The sequence below is a fragment of the Schistocerca cancellata genome, chromosome 12 (genome assembly GCF_023864275.1).
Source record: "Schistocerca cancellata isolate TAMUIC-IGC-003103 chromosome 12, iqSchCanc2.1, whole genome shotgun sequence".
NCBI lineage: Eukaryota > Metazoa > Arthropoda > Insecta > Orthoptera > Acrididae > Schistocerca > Schistocerca cancellata.
In genome coordinates, this window is record NC_064637.1 from 78,522,632 (window position 1) to 78,537,076 (window position 14,445).

Sequence of the window (14,445 nt, forward strand, 5' to 3'; positions counted from 1 at the left end):
CGAGAAGTCTGTTCGCTGCGTTCAAATTTGTGTCTGTGTCGTGGTGTTAAGTCCATTTGCTGTAGCGAAGCGTAAGAAAGGGACCTGCAATGAAAATTGATTGGGCTGCAACTACTCTACTAGCAGCCGAAAGGAAGTGGCTTTCAAATGGGAACCTCAAACGTTTGATGACAAGGCGACAACCGAATCCTCCACCGGAAAACACGACAGTACGTGTGTCATATGACAGGAATCTCTTATCTAGCACCTAATTTCTACGTCTGGATAGTGAGAGAGATATGCCTCCTTGCCTGATGTACGTGTTTGTATGAATGTGATCACTCCCAAGTACATGATGAAAACATAGTAGTTTTTCACATAAGCTGCTACAAATGAACGCAACAGTTTCACAATCACTTTCTCAGTTCTGTGTGACGACATACCTTTATAACGTTTTTGAAGTTGCGTTCCGTCTTGGAAGTCTTGACCCTTGAATTCCTATGTTGTAACGTAGTTCACATCTCACAACCGTTTATTTGTTGTTTTCATTTCCGTGTCACGGCTGTGTGGTATGTCGTCTGATCTCACTGTTCACCATGTTTACTTGCGACGGTAGCGTATTCTTACCACATGACTTATATTCTACACTACTGGCCATTAAAATTGCTACACCACGAAGATGACGTGGTACAAATGCGAAATTTAACCAACAGGAAGAAGATGCTGCGATATCCAAATGATTAGCTTTCCAGAGTGTTGTGAATTGGCAGGAGCCAATTCACGGGGTTTGGAGGAAGCCGAAAGGCACGCGTTTAAGCTCACGCAGACTGGCGTGAGTTCTGGAACGGGACAATGTAATTAATATAGCCAATAAGGTACGTTGCTGCGGGAATACTTAACTTTAATCCATAATTATTGTACATCGCTCATGACGGTACATTAACAACAATCTCAATGTAAACCGGTAATGGCGCCTTGTTAGGTCGTAGCAAATGACGTAGCTGAAGGCTATGCTAACTATCGTCTCGGCAAATGAGAGCGTATTTGTCAGTGTAGCATCGCTAGCAAAGTCGGCTGTACAACTGGGGCGAGTGCTAGGAAGTGTCTCTAGACCTGCCGTGTGGCGGCGCTCGGTCTGCAATCACTGACAGTGGCGACACGCGGGTCCGACGTATACTAACGGACCGCGGCCGATTTAAAGGTTACCACCTAGCAAGTGTGGTGTCTGGCGGTGACACCACACAGAGCATTCACACAAGGATGGCGCCGGTGGCGACACCTACAGCGTGCTGACGCGAGGAAAGTTTGCAACCGATTTCTCATACACAAACAGCAGTTGCCCGGCGTTGCCTGGTGAAACGTTGTGATGCCTCGTGTAAGGAGGAGAAAACCATACCATCATGTTTCCGACTTTGATAAAGGTCGGATTGTAGCCTATCGCGATTGCGGTTTATCGTATCGCGACATTGCTGCTCGCGTAGGCCGAGATCCAATGACTGTTAGCAGAATGTGGAATCAGTGGGTTCAGGAGAGTAATACGGAACGCCGTGCTGGATCCCAACGGCCTCGTATCACTATCAGTCGAGATGACAGGCATCTTATCCGCATGGCTGTAACGGATCGTGCAACCACGTCTCGATCCCTGAGTCAACAGATGGGGATGTTTGCAAGACAACAACCATCTGCACGAACAGTTCGACGACGTTTGCAGCAGCACGGACTATCAACTGGGAGACCATGGCTGCGGTTACCCTTGACGCTGCATCGCAGACAGGAGCGCCTGCGATGGTGCACTCAACGACGAACGTGGGTGCAGGAATGGCAAAACGTCATTGTTTCCGATGGATCCAGGTTCTGTTTACAGCATCATGATGGTCGCATCCGTGTTTGGCGACATCGCAGTGAACGCACATTGGAAGCGTGTATTCGTCATGATTTCGGCGTGATGGTATGGGGTGCCATTGGTTACACATCTCGGTCACCTCATGTTCGCATTGACGGCACTTTGTACAGTGGACGTTACATTTCAGATGTATTACGACCCGTGGGTCTACCCGTCATTCGATCCCTGCGAAACCCTACATTTCAGCAGGATAATGCACGACCGCATGTTGCAGGTCCTGTACGGGCCTTTCTGGATACAGGAAATGTTGGACTGCTGCCCTGGCCAGCACATTATCCAGATCTCTCACCAATTGAAAACGTCTGGTGAATGGTGGCCGACCAACTGGCTCGTCACAATACGCCAGTCACTACTCTTGATGAATTGTGGTATGGTGTTGAAGCTGCATGGGCAGCTGTACCTGTAGACGCCATCCAAGCTCCGTTTCACTCAATGCCCAGGCGTATCAAGGCCGTTATTACGGCCAGAGGTGGTTGTTCTGGGTACTGATTTCTCAGGATCTATGCACCCAAATTTCGTGAAAATGTAATGACATCTCAGTTCTAGTGTAATATATTTGTCCAATGAATACCCGTTTAACATCTGGATTTCTTCTTGGTGTGACAATTTTAACGGCCAGTAGTGTATAAACCCCTCGTATGGCTATTCCTGTCAAGCGAGTGTGTCGCCGAGGAGGCGGTGGCGCCGTGTGGCCGGTGTGTTTTATTCCGCCTCCCCACTGGCAGTGCCGCGTTGTCTGCACGGACCGCCATTCTCGCTGGCGTCGAGGCGCCGCTTGCAGCTGAATAAAAGGTTTTCTGCCGTAGGAGGCCACCGCATCTCCCCAGCGTTCCTGCCTTTACTGCCCTCTCCCCTGGGAGTCGCGGGACCGTATTGCCAAGACCCACGACTCGCCTCTGCGAACAGCGCCCCGCCAGTTTCTGAAACGAGTTGTGTGCCTTATAAAGTTTCCAGTCCAATTGTCTTTTAATTGGAAGAAAGTAAGATTACAGTTTAACGCAGGCGCGGCGGATTGGGGAGGGGGGGGGGGTTGTCACAGTCTATTCTCCCCATTCCCCCAAAAGACAGGGTGACACAGAATAACGGGAATGTCTGATATGAGTAGTAGCAGCCATGGGCAACACTGGGCGTTCGTGACAGTTAGCGAGTAAACAGTCCGTCATTTCAGTAATCATGGATCAGTGGAACGGACAAAGCGTGCGTTAGCCATAAAAATGTTTTATAAAAATAATGACCGTTTGGTAGCGGCGCAGAGGGGTTCGACGTTTTTATAATTTAGGACGTCATGATGCTGTTGCGTCGAAACACGCGATAAAATGTTGGATTAGTAACTTTGAAGAGACTGGATCTGCCCTCAAGAAAAAACCAACAGGACGACCAAGAAGTGATTTTTCCAGCGAACATTGATGTTCTACGCGAGTCTGTCTTACGCAGCCCAGTTCAGTTCAGTTCGTAAGCAAGCAGCAGTGTTTGGAATGCCCCGTAAGAGTGTTCGCAGAATTCATCATCTTGAGTTAAAATTTCATCCGTACCAACTACAGATGGTGCAACGATTACCGTTTACGATTAGGATTCTGACAACAAATGGTAACCAAAATAAACAGTGACGATGAATTTCTAAACAAGTTGTGGATGTCAGATGAGGCACATTTTCGTCTCACAGATTAGGTGAATAAACGGAACTACCGTTACTGGACGAACACAAATCCTAATTACTTGTAAATAATAGATTTCAGCTACCAGTCGTCCGTTTGAATTTTATTGGCAGATCTAGATTTCAGCTAGAAACTAGCCATTCTCAGTGCACTTCCATTTTTGATCAATGCATGTAATGCCTGTTGGTCGGGCTTCATCCACAGTTCATTGAATATAGTAATCAATTGGGAGCGGGGGTGGGGGGTGGGGTCACAGCCTATTCTGCCCATCCCCCCAAAATACTGGGTGACACAGAATAACGGGAATGTTTGAAATGAGTAGTTCAAAAATGGTTCAAAGGCCTCTGAGCACTATGGAACTTAACATCTATGGTCATCAGTCCCCTAGAACTTAGAACTACTTAAACCTAACTAACCTAAGGACATCACACACAGCTATGCCCAAGACAGGATTCGAAATGAGTAGTGGCAGCCATGGGAAACACTGGGCGTTCGTGGCAGTTAGCGAGTAAACAGTCCGTCATTTCAGTAATCATGGATCAGTGGAACGGACAGCAGCGTGCGTTAGCCATGAAAATGTTTTATAAAAACAATAGCCGGCCGCGGTGGCCGAGCGGTTCTAGGCGCCTCGGTCCGGAACCGCGTGACTGGTACGGTCGCAGGTTCGAATCCTGCCTCGGGCATGGATGTGTGTGATGTCCTTAGGTTGGTTCTAATTTCTAGGGGACAGATTGTGGTGTCACCGCCAGACACCACACTTGCTAGGTGGTAGCCTTTAAATCGGCCGCGGTCCGCTAGTATAGGTCGGACCCGCGTGTCGCCACTATCAGTGATTGCAGACCGAGCGCCGCCACACGCTAGGTCTAGTCTAGAGAGACTTCCTAGCGCTCGCCCCAGTTGCAAAGCCGACTTTGCTAGCGATGGTTCACTGTCTACATACGCTCTCATTTGCAGAAATGAGTTTAGTATAGCCTTCAACTACGCCATTTGCTACGACCTAGCAAGGCGCCATATTCAGTTTGTATAATTACTTCAAGAACGTATTCTGGGCAGATAATATTGTGAATCATGTACCGTCAAGTGCGACGTTCATCATTAATGGATTAAAGTTAAGTATCAAACTAATCACGTCCGCTTTCTGAATTCTCGTTCCTTGTCATGTTGCAGACCTCACGTCAGTATAGTTCTTCCCTCACCACGCCAGCCTGCGTGAGCTAAAACGCGTGCATTTCGGCCTCCACTCGTAACACGGTGTTGGCTGTTCTGCCAACACAAAACTGATGACCTCAGATGTTAAGTCCCATAGAGCTCAGAGCGATTTATAAACACAATAATAGTTTGTTAGCGGCGGAGAGGGGGTTTCGACGTTTTTATAATTTAGGACGTCATGATGCCGTTCCGTCGAAACACGCGATAAAATGTTGGATTAATAACTTTGAAGAGACGGGATCTGCCCTCAAGAAAAAACCAACAGGATGACCAAGAAGTGTGCGTTCTCCAGCGAACATTGATGTTGTACGCGAGTCTGTCTAACGGATCCCACGGCGTTCAATTCATAAGCAAGCAGCAGTGATTGGAATGTCCCCGGAGAGTGTTCGCAGAATTCTTCATCTTCATTTTAAATTTCATCTGTCAACAAATGGTAACAAAAATAAACAATGACGATTTATTTCTAAACAATTTGTGGATGTCAGATGAGGCACATTTTCGTCTCGCAGGTTATGTGAATAAACAGACCTACCGTTTGTAGACGAACACAAATCCTAATTACTTGTAAATAATAGATTTCAGCTATCAGTCGTCCTTTTGAAATTTTATTGGCAGATCTAGATTTCAGCTAGAAACTAGCCATCCTCAAGGCACTATCATTTCTGACCAATACATGTAATGCCTGTTGGTCGGGCTTCATCCACAGTTCATTGAATACAGTAATCAGTTGGGTGGGGTGGGGGGGGGGGATGCCACAGCCTATTCTTTCTATTCCCTCAAAATACAAGGTGACACAGAGTAACGGGAATGTTTGAAATGAGTAGTGGCAGCCATGGGAAACACTGGGCGTTCGTGACAGCGAGTAAACAGTCCGTCATTTCGGTATTCATGCATCAGTCTAACGGACAACAGCGTGCGTTAGCCATAAAAATGTTTTATAAAACCAATAATAGTTTCGTAGCGGCACAGAGAGGGTTTCGACGTTTTTATAATTTAGGACGTCATGATGCCGTTCCGTCGAATCCCGCGATAAAATGTTGGATTAATAACTTTGAAAAGACTGGATCTGCCCTCAAGAAAAAACCAACAGGACGACCAAGAAGTGCGCGTTCTCCAGCGAACATTGATGTTGTACGCGAGTGTGTCTAACGGATACCACGGCGATCTATTCGTAAGCAAGCAGCAGTGATTGGAATGTCCCGTGAGAGTGTTCGCAGAATTCTTCATCTTGATTTAAAATTTCGTCCGTACCAATTACAGATGGTGCAACGATTCTGTCAACAAATTGTAACGAAAATAAACAATGACGACGAATTTCTAAACAAGTTGTGGATGCCGATGAGGCACATTTTCATCTCACAGGTAATGTGAATAAACAGAACTACCGTCACTGGGCAAACACAGATCCTAATGACGTTCATGAGCGCCCTGTACACGCTAGTAAAGAGGCAGTTGCTGCGGTGTTTCGTCGCATGGGCCGACCTCTGTGGCCGAGCGGTTCTAGGCGCTTCAGTCCGGAACCGCGCGACTGCTACGGTCGCAGGTTCGAATCCTGCCTCGGGCATGGATGTGTGTGATGTGCTTAGGTTAGTTAGGTTTAAGTAGTTCTAAGTCTAGGGGACTGATGACCTCAGGTGTTCAGAACCATTTGAACCATGAATGCAATTTCTTTCCTTCATCACTTCTAGTTTTATTGGAATGTGCAAATGTTCCCGTTTTTCTGTACCCCTCGTTTTTAGCCTGTCTCAGACGCCTTTCCACGACAAAAACCATAAATTATGTGGAACTGTAATGTAACAATAACAAATGTTTTGTTCGTGCGTAAGTTCGTGGCGTTTTTGTTTTCTGTGTTGGTATTCCGTTTGCTATGGGTTTATTTATCCATTGTCGTGTTTTATTTGTAGTTAACTGTTTCTGTTTGTGTTCACATATTGTCATGTGGAGATAGTGAGTGGGGCTGTGAACGCGAGAAAATGGATTGCCAAGTGGAGAAACCAGATCACTACCGACACATTCTTCTGTTTTAGTTCAGTAGAGGGGCGACTGCAGCCACATTTGCGCCGTGTGTGGGGATAGTGCCACTGGAGAGAGCACGGCTAGAAACTGGTTTTGTCGTTTTGAGGATCGTTTTGACGTTAGTGACTCTTCACATTCAGGAGTTGGGTGAAGCACGCTGAAACACATTGACCCACAATGAGCCACGTCATTGTACTCGAGAACTGGCAAATCTGATGAATCGTGGTCGTTCCACCATTGTGCGACATTTAGATGAAATGGGGAAAGTTCAAAAATCGGATATGTATTCTTACCGTTGCTGTAAGTCAAAATCACAAAAATCAGCGGGTGGACGTGCTTGCTGGTCATCAGTTGGAGTTTAAACAGCGTCGATGATTCCTCTCCTGTATCGTTATTGGTAACAATAAATGGTGTCGTTATGCTAACGTTGGAAAGGAATTGTTGATCCCATAACATAGAAGCAACTCCCCGTCAAAGACCTGCGCGCATCCACAAAAGATAATGTTACGCATCTGGGGGAAATAGCGGCGGTGTATGGTGTGCTACCAATTGCTTCCCCGAGATTTAACCATCACTGCTGACAGCCGGCCGATGTGACCGAGCGGTTCTAGGCGCTTCAGTCCGGAACCGCGCTGTTGCTACGGTCGCAGGTTCGAATCCTGCCTCGGGCATGGACGTGTGTGATGTCCTTAGGTTAGTTAGGTTTAAGTAGTTCTAAGTTCTAGGGGACTGATGACCTCAGATGTTAAGTCCCATAGTGCTCAGAGCCATTTGAAGCATTTTTGAACTGCTGACATTTATTGTCAACAACTGAGGCGTATTGCAGACCCAGTCCAAGAACAACAAACAAAAAGGCTGCGTGAAGAGATACTACTCCACGATAAAGCCCTTCCGCATTCTGTTAGACTTACAAAAGACTCTATACAGGAGTTGAGTTCACCTGATCTGGCGCCCTCAGTTTCAACTTTTCCGCTCTGTCGAACAATCTCTAAGGAGCTTCCTTTCCGGTTGAAATTGTGCTGGGTATATCGCGCCATGAGCTTTTCGCCTTCAAAACCATACGTGATTTCTACAACTGCGAAGTCTAAAACACTGTTGTAAATACAAGGAGAATGCATTATGATGACTAAGGTATGTCTTATGTGTATCTGTTGTGTTAATTAAACCTATGGAAAAACGCTACGAACTTACGCACCAACCCGATACAATAAAATATCAGCAACCTTCTGCATCAGAGTCTTTAAAGAATCGAATTATCGTGGATAAAACAGCGTCAGACGCCTGACTAGCGCATGAATTAATGCAACACTTAACAAGTGACATGAGAATTATCACAGCAACAAACTCTCACAGCTTTGAGGTCGCAATTTGTGTGTGTGTTCATTATCATCAGTGTTTCATTTAACACTGCGACTGCGAACACAGGCCTACAGACTAGAATGAGTGGCCATTTTCGAGACTCCTAGCTTTCACGCCATTTTATTGATTGAAAGATAGCAGAAGACATGTCCGACAGAACGGACAGCATTCTTATCTATAATTCTATGGGTGCGGCGGGAGTTTGATGAAAAAGCATCAGTGTGGATGCACAACTAACGTCCGAAGTCCTTCGGAAATTAGAAATCTGCGAGTAGGGGGCGGGGGTCGTTAAGGTGCGGCGAGAGGGAACCTGGGAATTTGAGTCTGACGGAAAGGGTGCCCGGATGGCCGGGGTGGTTAAGGCTACCATGCTAGAGAACCGTTCGACTGCTTCATTGCAAGTGGTGTCTGTTTTGTCAGACATGTTTCTTAGTAAGTAGCTCACTTCTTCTTCTTCTTCTTCTTCTCCTTCTCCTTCTTGTTACAAAGCATCTTTATCCTATGAACCACAGTGTGGTGTGCGTACTGTAAGTCCTTTGGTACACACACTATCAGATTATTTGACTTGTCGCTCTAACGAAGTAGGCGAGTGTCAGCAATATGTCTCGTGGTCTTATCGTGGCATGTTTATCTTCTGCCATTAGGTCAGACGATAGAAATGCCACTTGCACGCTTAGAGTAGCAGATTGACGGTGACCAACTTTAAACAGAACTTGATTAATTTTCACACACATTTATTATAAAAATTACTTAACTTGGTTCTGGATGCTATTTACAATTGGCAATCTGAAGTTCCTTTGGTATTGGTACGTTAATCTTAATCTCACATATATATCTGATACTTGACAAAAGTGTCTATACATTTATCTTAATGGCTATGTACAGGAATATGATAATCTTATTAGGTGCAGACTGAAACTTGACCGCAGACTGATACAGACAAATGTAGAACTCGTACAGACTGTTGCAGACAAATGCAGACTGGTACAGATTGGTGTGGACAAATGCAGACTGACTAATCGGAGGTCTGTACACTCGTTATAATACCTAGCGCATTCATGTATCACTGCGCGAGTGTGATCCGCGAGGAGAAAAAGTTCTACGTTAGCAGCAATCTCGTTGGCTGCGTTACATATTAATACGTGGATCGGCGGAAGCAGAATTTGGTCCGTCTCTATGGCAGCGCCATCTCGTAGTGCGGAGATGGACGAGCGCTGCGCCTGCGCTGTTGTGCTTAGCGGGGTGCGCTCTAGTGGGAAAGTTGTGTACGCGCTGACTACGAGGAACTATGTACACAACACACAGTATGTAGTTTTCAATGTGAATAAACTTTACCAATAGCCGTACACTTTCAGATATATTATTTTATTCTGAAAGCAATCAGTTTCGGCAATTCATTTTGCCATCTTCAGGCCCCATACACTTTTTTTTTTTTTTTTTTTCAAATCAACGAACTTATCGTATAGCGCCATAAAACAGGATATCGTGAATTCCAGTTGTTTTGCAGCTGCTTCATACGAAAGCGTGACAGCAACTCGTAGCGTGCCACATGATTTACTGCGATACTGGCAATGTAAAATAAAAAATGAGTGACATGGAAATTAGGTGTCATTCCCAAGGACAACCTCTTCGTCAGTAGTACATAAATATAAAATTTTGTTATTCATCGACGGCGTAATAAAGGCTCGGGAAGTTTTTGTTACTACATTTTTGCCCCCCTCCCCCATTTTTCTTTATTCTCTTTATTGTACGACAGCCATAGTCAGCTGTTTTCGAAACCCTCTCAGACTAACTTTTTAGTGAGTTTTTTTACGTCCTTGTTTGCCTCTTGTGACATAAATATAGAGCCATTGCAGAGTCACATATGCCATATTATGGAGAACTTTCTCTACCCCTGTGGTGCAAGAATATGGCAGTTACTTGCTGACAGTGTGCGGCGCGAGAATTTCCGTGTGTTAAAAATAATCATAGAAGAGAAAGTATTGGAGATATCAATTTAATTCTCTTTTCTCTGCATGGAAGTACATTAAAAGTTTTCATTAGGTTTTGAAAATGATATCTTGTAGGTGGCCTCCGTTCTGTTCAATGCATTTTGAGTGTAAAATGGAAAGTTTCGATCTACTTTGTCCAGCATGTCTCCGTCTGTAGTGGCAATAGCAGGGCACCCAAGTTCGTGGACGATTGATATACGCCGAGGATTAAAGGTAGCCTCACAAGAAAAAGTCACAGGGGGCTAAATCTGGCGAGCGTGCTGGTCACTGAAGATCGCCCCTCAAAGAGATGAGACGGTAAAGGAAGTGTTCGCGCAAGAGCATCATTGACTCATATATATATAAATGCACTTTAACCATCAGCTGTGTGTCTCATTAATCATCTGGGATGTAGGGTACAACAGGTAAGTTAAAAGCAGATTAGTTGAGTAATCTGTTGTAGACTACATCTTGGATGATGGTTAACAACCAAAACTGGTAGATGACTAATGAAACAAGTAAACAGCTGATGGTTACAATAAAAAAAACTAAACTCCTCCCGAACAGGCCATGAAGGCCCAACCCACCGACCGACCGCCATGTCATCCTCAGACCATATGCATCACTGAATGCGGATATGGCCGGCTGCTGTGGCCGAGCGGTTCTAGGCGCTACAGTCTGGAACCGCGTGACCGCTACGGTCGCAGGTTCGAATCCTGCCTCGGGCATGGATGTGTGTGATGTCCTTAGGTTAGTTAGGTTTGTTCTAAGTTCTAGGGGACTGCAAGTGTTAAGTTCCGTAGTGCTGAGAGCCATTTGATGCGGATATGGAGGGGCATGTGGTGAGCACACCGCTCTCCCGTCCGTATGTCAGTTTCCGAGATCCTCAGTTTGCCTGAGTGCACCCCGCTTGCCAACAGCGCTCGGCAGACCGGATGGTCACCCGTCCAAGTGCTAGCCCAGCCCGACAGCGCTTAACTTCGGTGACCTGACGGGAACCGGTGTTAGCACTGCTGCAAGGCCGTTGGCGGTGGTTAAATTTTTTTTATAAAATACTTTACGGAAAAAGGAAATTTGCAGTAAGGTCTTATGGGACCAAACTGCTGAACTCACTGGTCCCTAAGCTTGCGCACTACTTAGTCTAACTTACGCTGAGGACAACACACACACCCATGCCCCAGAGAAGACTCGAACCTTCGACGCGGGGAGCCGCGCGGACCGTTTCAAGTCGCCCCAGACCGCGCGGCTACCACGCGGCGATACTTTACGGCTGTTGTCACCCACCTTTTGGAAAATTTCAGAAGTTTCATTGCCGTGCGTGCCGTGTCAGTCGCGTCGCTGTCTTGTTGGAACCAGACTTCCCCCCACATTCATTTCTCAAAGTTCGGGAAGAAAAACTACACAGTCGTCATCTGGGCATAACAAAGTAACCCTCAGCTGCCTCTTCAAATAATCACAGGCCAGTAAGGCCAGTTTTGGATAATACACACCAAACAATCGCACGTTTTGCTCGTGAAGTTCTTCGGGGTTCGTACCGCTCTAGTATCGCACTGTTTGATTATTCACGCGCCCAGACAAATGAAAATGTACGGCTACGGAGTCTTTCGCGACGTATTTCTTGAATAAAAATCTCTCGGTGTACATGCCGCGTCAAATCAGGATAAAACTCCAAGCTTTCGACCACTACCTGCATGGTCGTCATCAGGGCTAAAACTGACTGTCGTGAACTAGCGAGGTTCCCACTTTTATATGCAAAGGACGGCTTCTGATTGGCTGGAATACGTCATAGCAACAGCGATATGGCGCGTAGTGAAGTGGTGCCCTCTACTTCCATAGATGTAGTTTCTATCCCGCGTTGCTTGCAGCGCCATCCCTTGAATCAGGAGGTAAAGTGCGGGAAGTTTTTCTCTGGGCACCACTTCACTACGCGCCATATCGCTGTTGCTGTGACGTATTCCAGCCAATCAGAAGCCGTCCTTTGCATATAAAAGTGGGAACCTCGCTAGTTCACGACAGTCAGTTTTAGCCCTGGTGACGACCATGCAGGTAGTGGTCGAAAGCTTGGAGTTTTATCCTGATTTGACGCGGCATGTACACCGAGAGATTTTTATTCAAATGAAAATGTACCTCGCCGCTAAAGAACACAAGAGTGTCACGAGGCAGGTTTTCGATCAAGGCTTCATCGAATCTTTTGTGAAGCAAAATCCCGTAGATTAAATGTGTGCACCATCGTCAGTTGAGGAGAAAATTCCAAGTCTTTGTGAAAAATTCGTCTCTCTGTAAGATCAGGAAACTGCAAGAGCAGCTGCATGTTTGCGTGCAGACCGCAGCCTTAACTTTCTCGACGTATTTCGGTGGCTCTTGACGGTCGTGGTCTCGCTTTCCGCACACTACCAGTATCCGTAAACGTATTCACCGAGATGACAATCTAGTTTCGATCAGGAACACGAACTGCAGGCATGATATGAAACTGTTCTCTGAATGCGCTTTTGGGACATTTTCCAACATTTGCGACACCATGTGTTTCGTACTACATTACTGGTCTCAGCGTCATCTACGTCTCTTCGGAGGTTTTTAAACGTTAATAAGAGTCGCCCTGTATGTCTTATATTAATAGCTAACTAATTACGGCTTATTGTGTCTGTCTGGCAGAGTTTAGTGTCATTCAGAATGTTGCATATATACAGGGTTATTACAAATGATTGAAGCGATTTCACAGCTCTACAATAACTTTATTATTTGAGATATTTTCAAAATGCTTTGCACACACATACAAAAACTCAAAAAGTTTTTTTAGGCATTCACAAATGTTCGATATGTGCGCCTTTAGTGATTCGGCAGACATCAAGCCGATAATCAAGTTCCTCCCATACTCGGCGCAGCATGTCCCCATCAATGAGTTCGAAAGCATCGTTGATGCGAGCTCGCAGTTCTGGCACGATTCTTGGTAGAGTAGGTTTAAACACTGAATCTTTCAGATAACCCCACAGAAAGAAATCGCATGGGGTTAAGTCGGGAGAGCGTGGAGGCCATGACATGAATTGCTGATCATGATCTCCACCACGACCGATCCATCGGTTTTCCAATCTCCTGTTTAAGAAATGCCGAATATCATGATGGAAGTGCGGTGGAGCACCATCCTGTCGAAAGATGAAGTCGCCGCTGTCGGTCTCCAGTTGTGGCATGAGCCAATTTTCCGCGGGCTACGCGTGAAACTTGCCCGCACGCGTTCAACCGTTTCTTCGCTCACTGCAGGCCGACCCGTTGATTTCCCCTTACAGAGGCATCCAGAAGCTTTAAACTGCGCATACCATCGCCGAATGGAGTTAGCAGTTGGTGGATCTTTGTTGAACTTCGTCCTGAAGTGTCGTTGCACTGTTATGACTGACTGATGTGAGTGCATTTCAAGCACGACATACGCTTTCTCGGCTCCTGTCGCCATTTTGTCTCACTGCGCTCTGGAGCGCTCTGACGACAGAAACCTGAAGTGCGGCTTCAGCCGAACAAAACTTTATGAGTTTTTCTACATATCTGTAGTGTGTCGTGACCATATGTCAATGAATGGAGCTACAGTGAATTTATGAAATCGCTTCAATCATTTGTACATGTCTGCTCTATCGGTAACGAACCACTTCTTATGTGCTGTCACTCTGTAATGAAGCTCTAATGACCTCATTCTGTTTAGGTCTTTTGAAGCGTATACGTATATTTGATATGTGGATGTAATTTATCTGCTTTTTATCACATTAATTGCCACTATCCAAAGCAACTGGGTAGCGGAAGAGCAGCAGTTACACCAGATTGCAGAGATGTACACGTTCATTAATTACTTTGTGTGCCATGTGCGGTTCTGCATCTGTGCCAGCACTGTGAAGCTAATTAGTCACACATTAGGCATTTGCGGCCGCACAAAAGTTTTTCAACTCGCGACTTAATTGCTTGCAGAAATTACTTTGTCATTGTAATAGGGCCTCTGTAACACTATAATATCTGCTTACTTCGCCATTATAAAACTTCCTGAATTAACATACGTACGACATTTTCTGCATATATCAAACAGACAGACATCTACAAACTGCTGCAATTTGTGTGTTGCAGAGCCGCTCGAAGAGCCAGCTAGCGAGCAACAGCCGGAGCAAAATGAAGACGCTGACGATGAAGAAGGTAAGGCGGTGTGAAATTTTTCTGTCACTCTGCGTGACCATTATTTGATACGCCACACATTGTTTACTCATTGACTTGCCTGCCATTTTTGGTCCCTTTTACGTTATAAATGAATTGTCATTGGCTAGCACATTTTAACACAAATTAAAATTTAGTTGACTACATTTAGGTTACTCTTTATAAATGTTCT

At 45.6% G+C, this 14,445-nt stretch overlaps 1 protein-coding gene across 1 annotated transcript in view; it reads left to right on the top strand.

Moving 5' to 3' along the window:
* The window catches only part of LOC126109472 (protein timeless homolog), a 505,261-nt gene that overhangs the window by 430,267 nt on the left and 60,549 nt on the right, over positions 1–14,445 (top strand). Inside the window, exon 16 of the mRNA XM_049914500.1 lies at positions 14,190–14,255. Coding sequence (XP_049770457.1) covers positions 14,190–14,255 — 66 coding nt within the window. The remainder of the gene's footprint in view (positions 1–14,189; positions 14,256–14,445) is intronic.